Source organism: Lepidochelys olivacea (assembly GCF_965140295.1).
Source record: "Lepidochelys olivacea isolate rLepOli2 genome assembly, chromosome: 17".
NCBI classification, from domain to species: Eukaryota; Metazoa; Chordata; order Testudines; family Cheloniidae; genus Lepidochelys; species Lepidochelys olivacea.
Window position 1 is genome coordinate 8875892 of NC_140427.1, and position 18804 is coordinate 8894695.

Below are 18804 nucleotides of genomic sequence, written 5' to 3' on the forward strand. Positions count from 1 at the left end.
AATTTCAGTCTGGTTCCTACAGGAGTGTACTGAGAGAGAACATTTCTGTAGTCTCATGGGCAGGGGGTATAACAGGCCAGGGGACTCTCTGCCTCCCCAGGCACTGCCGCAGCTGCCGGATCCCTGGCCGCAGGGTTTTGGGGGGACATTTCTGTTTTATTATGCCCCATGAAGGTTCCAGGGTGGCTCAGGAGGTGGTATGTGCTATTCAGCTTCCTGGGTTCATCCAGGGATATCACTGATGAACCCAGGGAACTGAGTAGCAAATATCGCCTCCTCAGCCACCCCGGAACCTGCATGAGGCATATCAAAAGCATCTTCGAAGAGACGCTTTTCCCCTGAGCAGTTTGGGTCTGGGGAGAGAAGGGGAGGCGCAGCTGTGGCTGGCCTGGGGCTCCTCTGGGCAGGTGCGGGAAGGCCTCGGGGGTTTGGCTGACCTGGGGCTCCTCTGGCCAAAGCGGGGGGGAGGTGAGGCTCTGCTGGGCTTCAGCCAGCCTGGGGCTCCTCCGGCTGAGTGGGGGGTGGGGGGGACCTTCTCCGGGTGGGGGAGGGGGACACAGACAGAAGGAGTGGAGCCACGGGCTAGCCTCCTAAAAGGGGGGCTCCACCTGGGGCCACATGTAGTCTGTCCCCAATTCTGCCTCTGATTGGCTGTATGATCTTGGGGAATAATCCCTAAGGTTAAAGATGCTGCCAATGCATCTGCTCAAACACACCCCTGCACGGACCCTGGCTCGAACACGGAGCCCCACTGACTTTAACAGGGCTCAGGCCATGCACAAGTTGGATTCAGTTACAGTATGCAGATCTAGATACCTCTGTGTCGCAAGCTGTGAAACTGGGATGGTATTACCACCATGTTCACAGGAGCACCTGTGTAGCTCAACTGCATGTATAGCACGTTGACATCCCGGGATGAACTACACAGAATACTGGGGCAGTATTGTAATATTTGTGAAGTTCTTCAATATTGTTTTAAAAGGCAGCAGACTCGCCGGGAAAATAACAGAGATATGTATCCTTAGAGCCTCAACATATTTATGGCCTGTGAGTTCACCATTACCTATTAATTATTCTCTTTGGGGCTCACTGTGGGGGAGTGCCAGACGCAGAGCAGATATAGATTCTAGCCCTTCTGTCTATGATGTTGCGATAAACACAGAAGAGTTTGGCTGGGCCAGGAACAGCGGCAGAAGATCTAAAACCTGGGTGCAGGGGTGCTCATTTATTTACAGCACAGAGCAGGAGACGAGGCAAGCTGAGTGGCAGAGAAAAGTGGAGCCATGAATCATCACCAAACCAGCTTTGAGCTCACACAGATAAATCCATCCCCACTGCTCCAATGCATTGTATTAACATATAACAGTCGTACAATGGTGGAGAGGATACAACTTGAAAACAAAAGGCCCTTTCCCCCTTCGAGACCTGCAGTTTTTGACAATAAAATCAGAAAGCCAGATTACTGAGGTGCAGCCTCCCTCAGGGGGTCTATAATCCCAAAAGGATGATGAAGATTTTTCCTCCATCTACAAACACCAGCAATGGAGAACTGTGATTGGAAGGTTCCTTATGTAGTTCTGGGCTCTTGTGGTTAGAGGAAATGTCCTATGGAATGCAACAGAAAATGACAGATCTTTTGGATCATGCGCTGGAATTGCTATAGAATTCTAGATGGTTCAAAAGCCACCAATGTAATAATAAGTCAGTCTTTGTCTCTCCTTCTACTGGCTAGGCCACATAAGGGAGCACAAGACTTCTATTTCTTCAGGTTTGAAACTTAAACGTACAGAGGCCTGTGTTTTGCAGCTAAAGTTCAAGGCCCACCAATGGTGCAGCCACTGGTTGTAATATATAGAAATGATACAGATCTACTAATTCTACATCTTTTAAGGGTAATTTCTATAGTACTCAATTTGTTTAATCCCTATCATATCCTAAAGGACTTTTTTCATTAAAGGGAAGAAACTAGGAGTCAAGCCTCCTATGCCGTAGTTTATATTCCAAAATTTGTCACAAGCACTAGACAGCTTGAGCATGTTACTTCGCATCTCTGCTGACCCAAATTCCCCAGCAGTTAAAAAAAAAGAAAAAAAAGATAATACTTATATGATGAGATCCTTGGTCTAAGTGCACACTGAGCCCCCTCCTGCTCCCATTGAAATCAATGGGAAAATGTCCACTGGTTTCAATGAAGCCGGATCAAGCTGTATTTAAGTATTATTATTCGTGAGAGGGAAGCATGGTGGATACATTGGTTTGTCTATATTTGTTAAGATAAATTAACTGCTTTGTGTGTATAAAAAGATTTTCTACACTTTCCACAGTATGCATCCGACGAAGTGAGCTGTAGCTCACGAAAGCTTATGCTCAAATAAATTGGTTAGTCTCTAAGGAGCCACAAGTACTCTTTGATAAATTAACTGCAAGCTGAGAATATCTGCGAAGGAAGTAGGCAAAATTTTGGCCAACAAAGACAATATTAGTGGTTTAGGAAAGGAGAGCAAGCTGTAGAATGTGCTAACCCAGAGACTAGACAGTGTTATTTCAGCACATATTTTACGTCTTTAAGTTGGTGATTTAACAGTTTCTAGTTTGCTAATGTAACAAGAGGATTGATTCTGTGATATTTATCCATGCAAGAGCTGTAAAACATTCATTATATGGTAGCAGCATTACCATTTATAAACCCCTTTTCCAACCCTTCCTGCAGTACCAGCAGTCATTCCAAGCTTGGATTTTTGCAAAGGACAACCTGGAAGTAATTTCTGCTCCCCAGACACAGATTTAGGCCCCAATTCATCAAAACACTTAAAAATGCGCGCTGAAGTCCACAGGATTTTAGCACATGCTTAAATGCTATACTGAATTAGAGCTTTATAACTTTGGCAGCTTTTATGTATCAGAGATAACAGGTGATTTATTTCATGGTCTATGCAGGGCACAACGTACAGTAAGACAGATTCACCCCTCATTTTCTGGTTCACCAATTGACTGCACTTCCTTTCTCTCACCCATTTCATCCTCTCGCAGGCTCTTCAGGATTATCTTCTCATGGCCACTAAAGTACAGAGATGTGTCTTGAAACTTTGTGGTCAAAAACAGCAGGAAAGTGAACAAAAACCTCCCCCCCCCCCAAAAGAAAGCAAATAAAAACTCTCTAGATATATTTGAGAGTGCTTAATGGTCAACTTTGCCTTTAATAAACCACACTAAGAAATGAAAATGTAAGACAAATCATCCAGTACGTTCAAATATTTTTACATACATTTTCTTTGGTGCTTGGGGGTATTTGCCTATTTTCTCAAGGTCACTGTGCTGATTTATTATAGTTGGCATCTTAATTCCACTCATCGCATTAAATCTGCCTATGTAAATGTTGCATTTTGTTCTTCCCCTTGTGTTTTTGGACTTCTGCCAATTAACATTTTCAAATAGTCCCACAAGACTTCGACAGCTACCTGATAATAGCTCTGCTCTTGCAATGCAAATGCAACCAACTTTGGCCTTAACTACAGCTGAGTGAATTGATTTGAAACTGCCACCAAGCCCTAATTCACAGAATTCTCTCTCTCTTTCTATTCATGGATCATCATCATTTCTGCTAATTTATTTGTTATTCAAAACGATTCCATTGAATTTCACAAAGTTTGTTTACTTGTTTGTATTTTGGTTTGTTAGCTGAGAAGTGTTGCTCATATGATATCTCCCCCTCCCACCGCCCCTGGATTGGAACAGCATAACTCAGATTCCTGGAGTGAATCCTTGGGGAAAGCAAATTTAAAGTTTGGTTTCCATGAGTATTTCACATATGAAGAGTGCTTTTTATGAACATCTGTGCTAGTAGAACTCAAATGCAGAGAATTTCTCAGGAAGTGAACATAACAGTAATATCATAAAATCAAACTCATTTGAATGTCTCTTAACAAATATCTGCTGAAAACTGTCTCTATCCTTAACCTTTCTGGAACTCAAAGAGAACAAAAACTGCAGAGACTCCTCTTGCATTTGCCAATATGATTGATAGTCTGATGAGAAGTTGAAATTGCTGAATATTTAGCTTGTGTAGAGAAATATTTTTCTTTTCAAATGATTATTAGGAAGGTCCTAATAAAACTATGCGTTTTCTGTTAGCGGTCCTGTCTACTACTAGCATAGACCTTCCAGACACATTCAGATAGAAAACCATGAGACTAACTGCAACTACACATCTCCCTATCCTTCAGCTTGCCCATCCAAGGCATTCAAATATCACGTGACTGGTGACCACAGCTGTCTATCACTGTTATTACTTGCCTCATAGCAATGTTAAGAGGCTTCATTAATGCTTAAAAAGCCTTTTGAGATCCTCAGTTGATAAGTGTTACGTTAGGTTCAAAGATTTATTTTGTCACATTGCTTGTTCTTGGTTAGATTCATACTTTGAGACCTGGTTCTGCATTACCCTGAACCATTACAGAGTAAATGCAAAACACTAACCACTCAGACTTAGTAACATTTTGCATTGCTTTCAATGACTAGGCAAGGCACTAGACAATGGAGATTCTTCCCCTTTATCTTCTATTTTATAGGGAAATGGGCATGGGGAAGGAATGAGTCCAGAATAGATTGGTTCACCTCCACAGGAATTGCTTGAAAGAGGGCTAGTTGAATTAAACAGATTGGAAAATCCTTAATGTGGTTCTCCCTCTCAGAAGAAAATGAAATACACAACGGTTTTTAGCTTGTGAATATGAGACGGGAGGACAGAGCGCAAGTGAGAGCTCCTGGAATCATCATTATCCCTGACTATTTTAAAGTTTATATTCAGCTTAGAGACCAATCTTTTAATTGGAGGGCTTCTACACGAGTCACTGGTCACGTTGCAACCTTGTTGTTGTTTTTAAAGCATTTGTTTATTTAACAAGAAAATAAAAATAGCGACATCCCTCGAGTGCTGCTCTGGAAAGCAGATTCTCTTCCCTTCTTTAGGGAAAGTGTTTGGAAACATCTACTCCTTAGGTGCATTCTGGCTAGGACAGCTGTTCTTTCTTTTCTCTCTTTTGGATGCAATTTTCATTACTGGTATAAAATTAAGCAATAAGGTATGATAGACAGCACATAGCTGGGCAATTATTCCAAGCCTCAGGTGGCGTTATACAGCATGAGGCTAGGGGCAGAGTGACTGTAACCACCCGAGACGTTCAATAATCGCCTTGAAATGCATGGCCAGGAGCCTTATTCACTATTATGAAATGGAATCTACTGGGATGCAGGACTCATATTGGCTTGAATGCATTTATTTTTACATTTAATGTGAGGTGCTCTATTTCGGTGGCAATGGGTGCTGTACAGGAAATTAAAGACAAGGAAAGTAGATCCAAGAATTGGCAGCTTGCTTGCCTCCCCCATTTTCCTCCACCTCCCTATTAACTAATGCAGTGCTGGTGAAAAGCACCAGGTCTGTCAACCCTAGTGGAAACCGACACCTTTATTTTTGGAACATGCACAACATGAGTATCAGCAACGCACACCACTCAACTGTTAGGGTTAAATGCTGGCCTACGTGGGAGGGCGGATAATTCAATCACAGTCTCCGTTTCCTCTTTGGCCTCTCTGCTGATGCCGACAGCAAGAGGGGCAAACGTGCCAAATATGAAGTGGCTATATATGATTTGGACACCTGTCCATCAGGAGCTGGACCCAAACCACCAGCTCATTCTATGTGGACCGCCGAGCCGACCTTGGCTGATCACAGCTTTCAGCTGCTCTCCACCTGGGATAGATTTGAACCCGATACCTCCTGGTCTAAAGAAATGTTTATGAATAGAATTATTAAGCACTGTACACTTAAAAGTGAATGTCTACAATAAGTTAAGGTATAATATTATGTTAATATTTATAATAAATTAGAGTATATTATAAATGTACTAATATCAAGTATCAATAGCATAACCACAGCCTAAATAAGTATGCATATAGGTGTGAATGACTGTACACGGTTCAGCCATTCCTCCTTGCTTTGATAAGGTCTGTAAACTGAATAATATTAACTAGTGAATTCTCACAACACCCATGTGAAGTTTTTAAGCCAATGTTTGGTAAACCACTTTGGAAAAAATCCTAGCTACAGCTATGCATCTTCAGATCCCCAGTGCAGTTCACGGAGGACAAGTATACACTGCCTCTGTACTCTCAGGGTTAAATTCTATATCTGTGTTGAAAAACACACATCCTTAGGATAAATTTCACTAGCTGGGGAGTGGGTGTAAGGAACCACCTAGGGCAGAGTGAATGCTTCTCTCAAATCAACTATTCTCTCTAGAGCCCCATTACAAAGTGATAAAATTAACAAGGGAAGAAAAAGTAGTGCCATCTATAAATAATACCACCAGCACCCATTGGTTTTCTCTTACTTACAACTTTTAATCCGTAACTCTCAATGCACTTTACAAAAAGAGGCAAGTGTCACCACACTTGACATGTACATACATATGGCTGCCATCCCGTCATCTCCCGGGTTCGGGAGAATCTTAGGGCTAGTCTACACTAGCAGCGTGACAGCAGTGCAGTTACACCAATGCAGCTGTGCCACTGTAGCGTATCTGGTGAAGATGCTCTATGCTGACGGGAAAGAGCTCTTCTGTCGGCATAATAAAACCACCTCCGTGAAAGGCGATAGTTATGCTGGCAGGTGTAGCTCTCCCATGGACATAGCAATGTCCACACCTGCGCTTAGGTCAGCGTAACTTACATCGCTCAGCGGGATGACTTATTCACAGCCCTGAGCAACATAAGTTATACGAACATAAGTGGTAGTGCGTACAAGCCCTAAGGTTCCTTTCCTAACCTTGCTTCAAAAAAGTAGGATATGTGAGTGGCAGGAACTCTGCCAAAACAATTACACTAAATTAGCAAATGTAGGCAATATTTCTACTTATTTTAAATCCAGGTTTTTTCTAAGCTGTTTTGGGACTTTAATAAAAAAAAAAAAGTGCACATGATCTTGTTTTACTTGAACCAGACAGCAATGACCAAATAATTTCAGAGATTCTTCATCATTTTTATGTATAAGAGATTAAAATGTCAGTTATAACTTCAGAGGTCAGTTACAAAAGTGAATTTCTGGCAGCTGTGCAGAACATGAATGTTTTTTTTCCTAAGGTGAAAAATAGCCTCTCTTCTTCGTCAAAACTTAGACAATATCATACTAACAATACCTCTCCTGTCTCCTTCAACAAGCAGAATGATTATACCAATTGCTTGTACCTGGACATTTACTTTTACGTACTGATGATATTCACTAGAAAGGGACAGTCGAAATGCCAAGCGCAGTGCACTCAAACCCCACTCTAACAGGAACACATGGAAAGGAAATAGTAACTACGCTTCCCTTTCCACATGTGTGTTTAGGTCTTACTGATATAAATAAGAAGTTCCCACGCATGCTAAAAGCGCACAAAAAGCACATAAAAAGCAGCAATATATTTCCAGTCTGAATAGTTTATTTTTAGATCAAAAACAACTGCACAAAAGCTAAGTCTCCACAAGAGAACAGGTCTCAGAGCAGCAGCCGTGTTAATCTGTATCTGCAAAAAGAACAGGAGTACTTGTGGCACCTTAGAGACTTGTTAGTCTCTAAGGTGCCACAAGTACTCCTGTTCTTTTCACAAGAGAACAGTGTATGTCTCTACTAACCAGCTTCTTCTATGCAATTTCAAGATCAGAAGCGTTACACAGCTGCACATGCCACCAGGCAATTTGGGTCCGATTTTCAAAAGAGCTGAGTTCCTGTCTGGCCCTTATTTAAACACCTAGATTATCCCAAGTGTTTAGTACACCTGGTGCTGAGCTTTAGGCAACATCTGGCCATACATGCAACAATGGGAGCTGCTGAACACTGAGCACTTTGGTAAACGTGGCCCTTTGTTTTAGGTGCCAAAATGGGAGCTGAGCAAACTTGAAAAATCAAACCCCAATTGTGAGTGGCAAGCACTTGAAAATCTGGCACTTGAAGCACACATGTATGTTTCCCTAGTTTCTAGAATCTGCTAGTTCTGTCTAAAGTACTCCTGTCACAAGATGTACAAGTGGTGAGAATTTTTGCTGCATCTTTGCAGAAGCCCATGCACAAATTTGAGCCACATGTAAGGTTCCAGTGGAATGAATGTGTGGCAACTGGGAGATCTCTTAATCGGTAGGAACACAACACTGTTTGCACCATCCAGACAGAGGAAAGAGGCCCAGGTCGTATGCTGTCACCCTGCCTTCTTGGATCATTCCAATGCACTTGGGAGTAGTTAACTACTAAGAAAACACTGAGGGTTTTGTTGACACTTTAAAACCAGCTAATGCTACATTTAACAGCAGTGATTACAGTTTGGGAGAATCAATCTCTTATAACCTCTCTTCTTCTCTGTGTGTGTCCTGTTGCTCAACATGGAGCACTGGAGAACTATGCATTGTGAGCAACGCTGGCTATTAAATGGAGGGCACATGAATAGCTTCAGCATACTCCAAAACAGTAGTTTTGAAGTCGAGAGCTTCTCAGTGCTTGCTAAAGTGTGTTCTGGTATCTTCTTTGCAAGTGCAAAATTACAAGTCACTGGGTTCACCCTCTCTTGTGCCCTCCTGACTCATTGTTAATAGACAGCTGGGGGAGGGACTTAGAAAGGCGAGTTGCCCCAAATTAAAGAGAATCTTCATATACTGCATCCCATCTCCATTTGGCTCAACTGTAGATTAAACAACTTGGCAGATAGTTAACAGGCTCCCCATCTTTTTGTCTGGACGCTTTTCATCCATCCCTCCTCTCCTTTTCCAGCAGTCAACATTCACCCACTAATTCTTCTCTACCTAAACAGATATGGCAAAAAAGCCTCCGCAAAAGCCACACGACCACAGTTCTCGGGATCACTCAGCAAGGAGTCATGCAGCAAAACAAGTAAGTGCAGCCACAGTCTTGCTTCATCTGCTTGACACTCTAGGCAGCAAATTCGGAGGCCTTCTAGAGCTCTCTTACATAATGAAGTTAGAAGGACATTCATCTTGTGAGATTCTTTCCAACCCTTAAGATCAATAACTAATGTGAATTCAAGATTTTATCTGGGGTCTGCAAGGGTAACAAAATCAACTTTTTTTTTCCAATTACTAAATCCTTCCACGATTAACCCAGTATTTTTCAACAGGCTCTCTCACCTTCCATGGGCTAAAGAAAGTAGTCTTCCAAAAAGTTCTGAGCTTTTCTCTCTCTCTCTCTTTCCTTAGAGTACAGAAAAAGCAGACTGGCAACATTTTCCTTCCACTAAGAAATGGCTAATATTATTAGCAGCTAAGCTGAACCAGTGACTTCTGCTTTATAAAGTATTAGCTCATCAGGTGAAAGTTGCTGCAATGAAATTACCAAACTAAAAAAAGAACCATTGCAAGCTATTATTATATTGCACAGAAATAAACCAGAGAATTGTTTGTCATCCAGTAACCGAAGAGCAGACCATTCCATCAATTAAACACTTAAATGGATTTTTGCATCCTCCAATAAGTACAGGAAGGCAGATTGGGATGAAATATAATACCTTTGAATACTGCTTTTATTAGACAGCATCTAGGAATGGACAGCCAGATGAGAGACCACCACACGCAACAAAGTGGTTAGCAAATCATGCTATTTTCATATTTTGGAGGTCCCACAGTGGTTGTAACAGGTTACTGGAAATTGCTATGAGTGGGACTTCGAAAGCTTCCCATAGACTTCAGATAAGAGCAGAGCTAGGCCAATGCTGAGCAGTTCTGAAAATCTACCCTGTATCACTGGTTAATATCAAGTATTATTTAGATTTGCTATTTAATGTTACACATCTAGACACGTTACACTGTATTCCATCCTTTCAAGAAACAGAAATTGAATTTTAATATTTTCCCCATTCCCTTACCTCTGGTGTAGTAACTAGAGAAAAATCACAACAGACATTTTATCAACTACTTCTCTTTTCCTTGTCTTTTTTGAGAATTAAGACTAACCCAAAAGTGGTTTCAAGGATTGCCATTCACACTGCCACTGCACACACCTGCATTGTAAACAGGTTTCAAAATCCAATCAGAATGTAATAACTGGTAAAATCTGGGGTGCTTTATGCAGGATCGATATAGCAGAACTCTCTTCATTACAACAACAACGTAGACAACTTACCAGCCTGATTAAGAGTGGCCACTTGTTCAAACAAAAAATGTCTGCAAAGACTTAATGACTAAAACACTAGAATAAAGATGACTCACTGCATTTCATTTAAGGTGATATTTGTTTCTTCTTTTCACCTTTGTTTGGCAGACAAAGATCCAGAGTTTAGCATTTAATATCTATATAGCATCTGCTCAAGCAGAAAAATGTTTTAGCACCAGCCAACTGCTTCTGCCATTAGGAGAAATTTGAGCTAATGCCGTCTCAATTAAATAGCAGGCATTGCCATTCACTACCACAAGGATAAAGTCAATTCTCTCGGAAACAGCGTGGTAAGTGTAGCTGATCCTCCAAAGTGTTGAATGCTCCTGTGAGGAACCACAACTCCCTCGTCATCTGAACTGCTCAATGCCACACAAGATGGAGACCCAAGTTCAGTTTAAGTGGCCTATACTAGAAATGGCAAGATCTCTTGCAACGGGCATTTCAGCATCTGTTAGTCCTGAATGAATGACTGGGTCTTCACTTCCCAGTCCTGCAGGACTCTTTCAAACAATTCACGTAAGGACGCTACTATGAAGAGAGACACTATTGAGTGCAAGTAGTAAAACAAGACTATAAAAAAAATCAAAGCCAATAAAATAAAAATATCACAGAACTGCTAAAACTTGTTGCTTTCCTTCCCCCCCTCCCCAGTTTGCATTAAGGGACTGGGGCTTTTTAGAAGCAAAGGTGCCCTCTGTCTACGTAGCCCTCAACTTCAGTAGTTATGAAACTTTTCTTCAGATAAGATAATGGAAAGTTGTTTTTGACAGGAGACTCCATCCTCTAAGGGCTTATCCCTCAGGCTTGCACCTGATAACACAGGACTACCAAACACAATATTCCATCTCCCTCCAAAGTGTATATAAAAATAGCGGAATTGGAGCTGTTAAAGCACATCTCAGCAATAGCATGGAGCACAAACATAAATGTTTCCCAGCGCCCAGGTGGTTTGGAAAGTGCTTACAGCAGCACAGTGTCACACAGAGGAGACACATCAAGGATCACCTTGAGATCAGAAATGGAAAGGCACAAGGAGAATTGACGCTGCGGGAAACAAGGAAAGACGAACTCATCACTGTTTGATTTTTTTTTAACTCTACACTGCAGCCTCCCCCCATCTTCACAGTGGTGCCCACAAGAGCAGCACTACCCTACCAGGTAGAGTTAATCCTTGGGTTTGGGCAGTAGATAATCCTGTGAAAAGACTGCCACTGGAGTCAGCTGGCAAGAGCAAGGGTAGTTATATGTGGGATGTGTGTGCAGAATCAGGCCCATGGTCCTAATGGGGATTAGAACCCAGGACTTTGGGGTTCAAAAACAAAAGCCTCTGCCATTTGAACTAATCGAGCATCTCCATCAGCTACCTAGAGAGTATAGCTTTTATCTTCTCTCTGGATCAGTCACTAGAGGGCAACAAATCCTGCAGACTTCACCCAACACATTATACATGCAAAGTTGTGCAGTCTGGTTATGCTGAAAGATGATGCATTCCCTTGGATCTCAGGATTCTACCTACTGTGCTCCCGACCTACCTCTGAGGTAGAAGAGGAAGTGACTTTCATGAATTACCAAATGTAATTCTCAGACAGAGTAGGTAGACAATAAAAATCCCAGATTAGGAGTCTGCAAACGCCTAAGGAAAGAAAAAGTAATGAATCCATATTCATTTTGGAATACAACTCCTTGGACCACCTGCCGTGTGTTGCATAAGCCACTCCTTAGTCTGTAGAGTTTAAGCAAAGAACACAAAGAACATGGATAGTGGTGGGTAGAAAAATCGCTGGAACATGTTCAGTCTGGCTAAATCTCCGCCTTGCCGAGGAATTAGCCCCTCGGTGCTCCTTTAACTTCATCATTTCAGCGGACCAGGTCAGAGAGGACACTTAGCCCACCTTGTGCCAAAGACAAGCCCCATGTAACATTGCTCTTAAACACAACAAGCAACTGAAGATCTTGACCGGGGGAGGATATGTCATGTCTGTTTTCAGGTTGGCTGAAAAGTAGACATTGGAAATATCCTCAAAAATCAAGGAAACCATCTGGGGCTGGACTTCCAAAATTAGGTAAAGGGCTTGGACAAAGAGTTCCCATTCATTTCTAATGGGATTTGGGTGTTCAAATTTCTTTGGTGGCTTTGAAAATCTCAGCCCTTCAAGTTTTGTTTTTTTGTTTTGTTTTGTTGCTCAGTTGCTGGGTTCTGCAATTTTAAATAGAAGTATTTTATGGAAGAGATAGTGGTGAGGGGAAAAAAGATTATCAGCAAGTTTTTGTACTCCAGCAACCAGCAGTCACTAGGCTCCCTACTGAAGCAAATTGACACACACAATGAATAATTTAGGAGTGGGTCATGAGCTCAAGTCTCCTGATTCTGCCATAGAGACAGAGGATGATGCAACTCGCTCAAGCCAGCGGTCCTGGTGTTCTAGGAAATCGGGCTTGGCCGCTATCCCCACACTAATTTCCAGGGCTTGTAGCACTTCTTGACTTTACTCAGAATACTCTAAACTTCTTGGCAGTCTCCCTAAACAAATGAGCTATATACATTACTCCAAGAAGCTGACACTTTTGTGGCTCAGACAATAACTGTATCAGTCAAGCAAGCCCGCACAAAGAGTAAACACAGGAACACAAGTGGCTGGAGTCTGAAAGACAAATTACATAAGCTGTTAAAATCTGTTTCCACTTGGGGGAAGAAATCATGAGTCATGTCAGGTTTTTATTTCCCCCCGTAACATGTTAAAGCAGAGAGGTGTTTGTAGTGTAACATCTCTATCATACAGAGGGAGCCATATACTGAGAGACAGAAGCATACTACTTAATACTACTGGAGATTCCCATTGAAAATAATCCTGCATCAACTTTCAGAGCACTCTACAAGCAATAAAAAGAAAAGGAGCACTTGTGGCACCTTAGAGACTAAAATTTATTTGAGCATAAGCTTTTGTGAGCTACATGAAGTGAGCTGTAGCTCATGAAAGCTTATGCTCTAATAGATTTGTTAGTCTCTAAGGTGCCACAAGTCCTCCTTTTCTTTTTGCAGATACAGACTAACACGGCTACTACTCTGAAACCTACAAGCAATAAAGAATCTTCATCACTCCTGTGTGGTAGGTAAGGGCAAATTACCTTGTGATTCTGCTTCCTCTGAGATACCATCAACTTAGAATTCTCACTCTTGGGTTTTAAAACTCAAGCACTCTTGAAACCTCCAAGAGTCCTATAATGGTGGTATCTTTAAAGAAGTACAGTTATCACCTTTTACATGTGAGAAAAGTGAGTCAGAATGGTTGTGTCTTGCCCAAACTCAGTGAGGCAGCTAAGATTAGAATTCAGGAGTTTCTGGTGCTCATTCCCACAGATCACACTGCTTCAAAGAAAAACCAAATTATGCTGCCATTAAAGGTACGTGCCAAATTTAAGACCTAATTTCAAGTCTAAAGGAAATTAATACAGCAAGAACTCTGGCTTTTAATTACTACATCTCAAGACTTTACAGGATTACATTTAGCATACGTTCCAGGCAATCTGTACAGAATATAAGGCTGCAAGGGAATGGATGGGCTGCACCCAAGATAAGTGGCTGCATAGCCAAGATGCTCATGGTCAGATAGCCAAGTGCTGGCTGCCTACCTACCTAGAGTTTCTGCTAAACTGTTTCTTCTGTACACGGAGATAAGTAAATGAACAGGTCTTTGAGGCAGCTCACCCTTGGCCATAATTTGAACTTTTAAAGAGAGATTGTAGATGGATTAAGGACACGGGTTGCAGAAAGCACCAACATTTCAGCCTGTCTATCCCACTCGCAATTCAGGACAGGCCTAGACACTCCTTTTTCCAGACTAGCCCAGGATCAATTCCCTCCCAGTCCTCTTCCCCCTTTATAGACACTTGCCTGGGCCCGGTTGAAATATTTGAAATTTCAAAATTGACAAAACTTCTGAATGGTTAACTATAAACTAAAAAACAACAACAAACAGCATTTCCCCACCTCGTTTCTTTGATCAGCTATGGGCTGAATAAAATTTTGTTGAATGTTGAAATTTCAAATTTTGGGGGGAAAAAGAGGGACTTAAAAAAAAAAAGATTTTTATGACTAGTTTCCTCTTCCCAAATAGCTCTGTTTTGTCTTCTTTTAAGGGGTTCTGTGTCTTCTCATTGTTTTTGCACCGATTTAATGAAAACAGATTGAGTCAAGTCAGCAGAAGTCCCTGATACGGACACACATAATTGTTTAGCTTGCAATCCACACGATCTAAACTGGGGCCATGTCTACACTGCGGCTGCTACAGCAGCATAGCTGTGCCACTGTAATCCCACAGTGTACACACAAACTATAGCAACGGAAGTAGTTTGTCCATCGCTGTAGAAAATCCCCCTTCCCAAGTAACGGTAGCTAGGTCAATGGAAGCATTCTCCAGTTGACCTAGCTGCAGCTGTTCCGGAGTTTAGTCAGCATAGGCACATTGCTCAGAGGTGTGGGTTTTTCACAGCCCTGAGTGCTGTAGATAGATCAACCTAATTTTAAGCGTAGACCAGGCCTGATATAAACATTTAATTGTGCCTCCTGCTCAGGAAGTCCACTGATTAGGTTTTTACAACTGATTTAAAGTTAAAATAGTGTAAAAACCATGTGTAGACCAGCCCTCGGTCCTTGAGCCTCCTCTCAAGCAAAGCAGATAGCTGTGTAATTTGCTGCTGTTGAATACTTTCACTGCACTGACTGCCCCTCCCTGCTCCACAGGGCCCTGAACTCAGAGATCTTACCTTAATCCACCCCTGAAATCAGTGAACAGGGATTTAACATCAGTGGAAGGAAGAGCGGTTTTGTGGTTAAGACAATGAACAGGAAATTCAATGATCTGAATTCAGTTCCCAGCTCTAACACAGACTTCTTGGGTGAGACACTTTGGTCCTTCTGCATACCAGTTTCCCATCTGCAATGTGGGAATAAACTGTACTCCTTTCTCCCACCCTGTCTTGTCCATTGGACTGTAAGCTGTTTGGGGCAGAGATGGTCTCTCAGTATGTGTTTAAATAGCACCAGGAAGCCCTAGTCTCAATCGGGAGCCCTAGGCATTACTGTAATATAAATAAATCAATAATAATGGTCAATTGGCAATTTCAGCCTGGGGGGATATGAAGACCACAGCTGTGATTCCAGCTCCACAAACTTGTCTTCCCCACCTGGTGGGCACACGTCAATATTCAATCCCACTTGTTACACTGAGCAATCTTTGCCGGAAGGCAACACCAGAAACTCAAGGCAAACCAATGGATAGATGCAGGTGTGATTGGAGGGAACTGGTTCTACTTGCACTTTGCTAAAGATGCAGGCAAGGAAAGGTGTCAATAGAAAGTTACTATCATCCACCTCCGGGGCATTAATTAATCCTTTAAACAAACAGCAAAGCCCAGTGCTTGACACCCACCCAAGTGCCTTCATTATTTCTATTTTACATGGCACCATTATGAATCCAAACCAGCCACAAAACATCCTCCCCATCCATCTGCATGTATCCACTTTTTGGTTCTTGTCTTACACTGAGAAGAGATCAGAAGCTCTTTGGAGCACAGACCATCTTTTTGTTTGGGTTTATGCCGCACTTAGCACAATGGGCTCCTGATCCAGGACTAGGGCTTCTAGGTACTACTCCAGTGCAAATAAATAGTACAACCACCACCACAACTGCTCACTGCTTCCCCCTCCAACATCTTCCCATTACGTTTTCCTGAGCTGTCAGACCTTCAGACTGAAAACAGCTTTACCTGATCCAGTGAGACATGAAATATGCAGTTTTAGGAGGGGAGATGGGGGTGGGGGAATTATATTTATTCTAGCACTGACACCCAAGTCTCTCATAATTGGGGTGCATTCACTCCACTCCTTCATTAAGGATAATTAGACCAAATGGCTCCTTAAATAGCTGTGGAATGCATCCTTATTACTTGCTTTAAGGACGAGTGGCTTAAAGTGATGCACTGGGGTTCCCAGAGCCCTTATTTCCCGTGCACCCCAACACACCATACATTCTTACCCCAAACCACTGGCTGGAGTTTTGTGTTATAAATACCAGACTCCTCCCAGCAAAGCAGAGGACTCAGATCAAAGGTGCAAATGAAAGGAGGAAACTACAGAGTGAGATTTTTCCGAAGCGCTCAGCACTGACCTAACTCTGCTCCCATTGAAGTTAACGGTAAAACTCCGACTGACTTGGAAAGCAGCTGATTTAGGGTGATGTTGGCAGCATGGAAAATCCTATCCTACATGCATAATTACAGGATCTAACCACGCAGGGCCACATTTGCATTCAAAACTGGCAATCGCGCATGCCAGAGCAATTGTTATCTCCCTGCCTACTCCCTAATCTCCAAGTCATGCTTCACTCCACACAGCTCCCGTGTCCTCCTTTGCTCACTTCTCACTCCGTGCCATCTTCCAAGCATGAGGGACAGTCAACATACCCCATGTATCCTCCCTTCTCCTGCAAACTCATTTATTCCATTCATCACGCAGCTTCGTCCCCCTTGAAGCAGGGATTCCACCTTTTATCTGGCATAAAACACCACGTCCATTACAATGCTAGAATAATAAAATAAATAATCAAGTCCACATGCAGACTGGTGCCCACCATTTGTGTTACCCAATCCCAGTGCATGTCTGTGTTTTGAAGACACCATCTAGGGACTGATTTTGGAAAGGCTCCTGCATCCCCTCTCCCCCCATCCCAGATTTCTAACTCTGTTTCCTCCCTTCAGCAGTGACATGTCAACCAGAGATCATAAACCCAACCTAGGCAGCAGGAAGAATAAATGGAAATGAAAGCACATGCATTCAAAACTGACATCAAGTGAGAAAACTTCTCCCTTCCCCTCCTCAGAATTAAGGCTGCTATGCTGGAAAATGGCCCACTGGCCCGTGGAAGTTAATTAGGGAGCATTTTGGAAACACTTGGTAGCAGCCTCCCCACAAAGTGGCCAGTACAAGGAGGAGCCAAGATAAACCCAAAGACCGTTCTCATTCTGCCTTGAAAATGGGCTCCGTGATGTTAGACTAGCAGGGCAAGAAGCAGAGAGGGTCTCAGAGGAAATGAAGGCTGAGAGGCAGCAGAGAGACAAAATGGTTAAGCAGAGAAGACAGGAGATGGAGGGACTGAAGGAGGGAAACAAGGTACAAGAGGATCCTAGAAGGAAGAATCAAAGAGGATCTAAGTGCCAGACTGATGCTTTGCTGTGCACGTGGTCAGTGTCCTGTACTGTAAAGACATCCAGCCTCCAGTTCCCAAGCTATAATTGGTGATCACAAAGGAGGAGCAGCATTTTGGAACATGGTCTCTGAGCAGCGGCGTTGCGGGGGGTAGGGGGAAGAGGCTGTGAAAAGATTGCAGAGGGTTAAAGAGTGACAGGTGTCTTACTTCTAAGGAAAAACGGAACCTCTAATACTGGCATTGTCAATTTGCACATCCAGGCATGCTTCTAGTTGCTAGTCTAAAAGACTTGCATATGCATTCAAGTGTGCACGTGCCCTGGGTGTGTGCACATTTAGAGAGTGGGTGGAAGCCAGTTGGCAATTGGGCCCAATCTGGTCTAAGCTACACTGAAGTAAGGGAATTGCAACTTGCTCATCCTCAAGTGTAAACAGGCATCACAGGCTCATGCAGATATCTGTTATGGGGCCTCAGAGTATGTCATGTGTACAAAACACGGAGAGGTCTGAGTGAGTGCTTATCCCCTCAGTACTGAAGGCTGCACCCACTTGCCATACATCTTTGTTGGGCCACAAGAGGGTGACCAGGGAGAAAAATGAAAATTTCTTCTAGCTCTAAACGTTACTCTGTCCCTTTCCACCTCAGCATCAGATGCCTAATGATCCCCCTAGTGTGCCACACTTATCTCCACACAAGGCCACGTATCCCAGCAATCATCCTTCCACCAAAGTCAAGCTGAATAGGACTTTCTTTGGGCCACGAAGACAGGACTCTATAAAGTGGCCAGAAGAGTTGTGTCTGTTGAGAAATCCAAGCTACCCCCAGACACACACAAAAACCAAGGCCCGAGCACGCCCACCTCTGCCTTGATCCCGCCACACGGGGAGGTGGCTCACATCCCAGTCTCCTTGCATGGCAGCACTGAAAGCTGCTGTTGGGGCCACTGGGCCAGCCAGACCTGCAGTGTTACATTCACCACACAGAGTTTTTGCATTTGCCAATTATAAAATGTGGCATCTGAACTCAGATACTCTCTCTTACCTCTATGCCTGTTGGTAGTCTTGTCAAACATAAGCATGGCATCCTCTACCTGCAAGACACAAGAGGCATGTTTTAGTACATTTGCTACAAGGTTAATGAAGACATACAAACAAATCAAGTACTGAGGAGGCACGGTTGGGGTAATGACAGGGTAAATCCAGGTATGGCAGGCCACACGGATTCATCGTATCTCATTTCCTTTGCCTGGAGTCAGCTCTTTCTTTTGGAAACCTGCCACTGTCAACAAAAAGCCTAGCTGGCATTTGATCCTAGAGGGAAAACTGCACTTTTAAAGTTTTATTGCCCTAAAAAGCACAAACATCCAAGTTGCTTTTTTCCTGAGGCAGCTGGAGAGAGATA

At 42.8% G+C, this 18804-nt stretch overlaps 1 protein-coding gene across 19 annotated transcripts in view; it reads right to left on the minus strand.

The window, feature by feature from the left end:
* Positions 1–18804, minus strand: part of MSI2 (musashi RNA binding protein 2) — a 378049-nt gene that overhangs the window by 150759 nt on the left and 208486 nt on the right. For all 19 annotated transcript variants that reach the window (XM_084651249.1, XM_084651251.1, XM_084651252.1 and 16 more), the window contains one exon: positions 18445–18493. In XM_084651249.1, the coding sequence (XP_084507375.1) occupies positions 18445–18481 (37 nt within the window). In that variant the 5' untranslated portion in view covers positions 18482–18493. The remainder of the gene's footprint in view (positions 1–18444; positions 18494–18804) is intronic.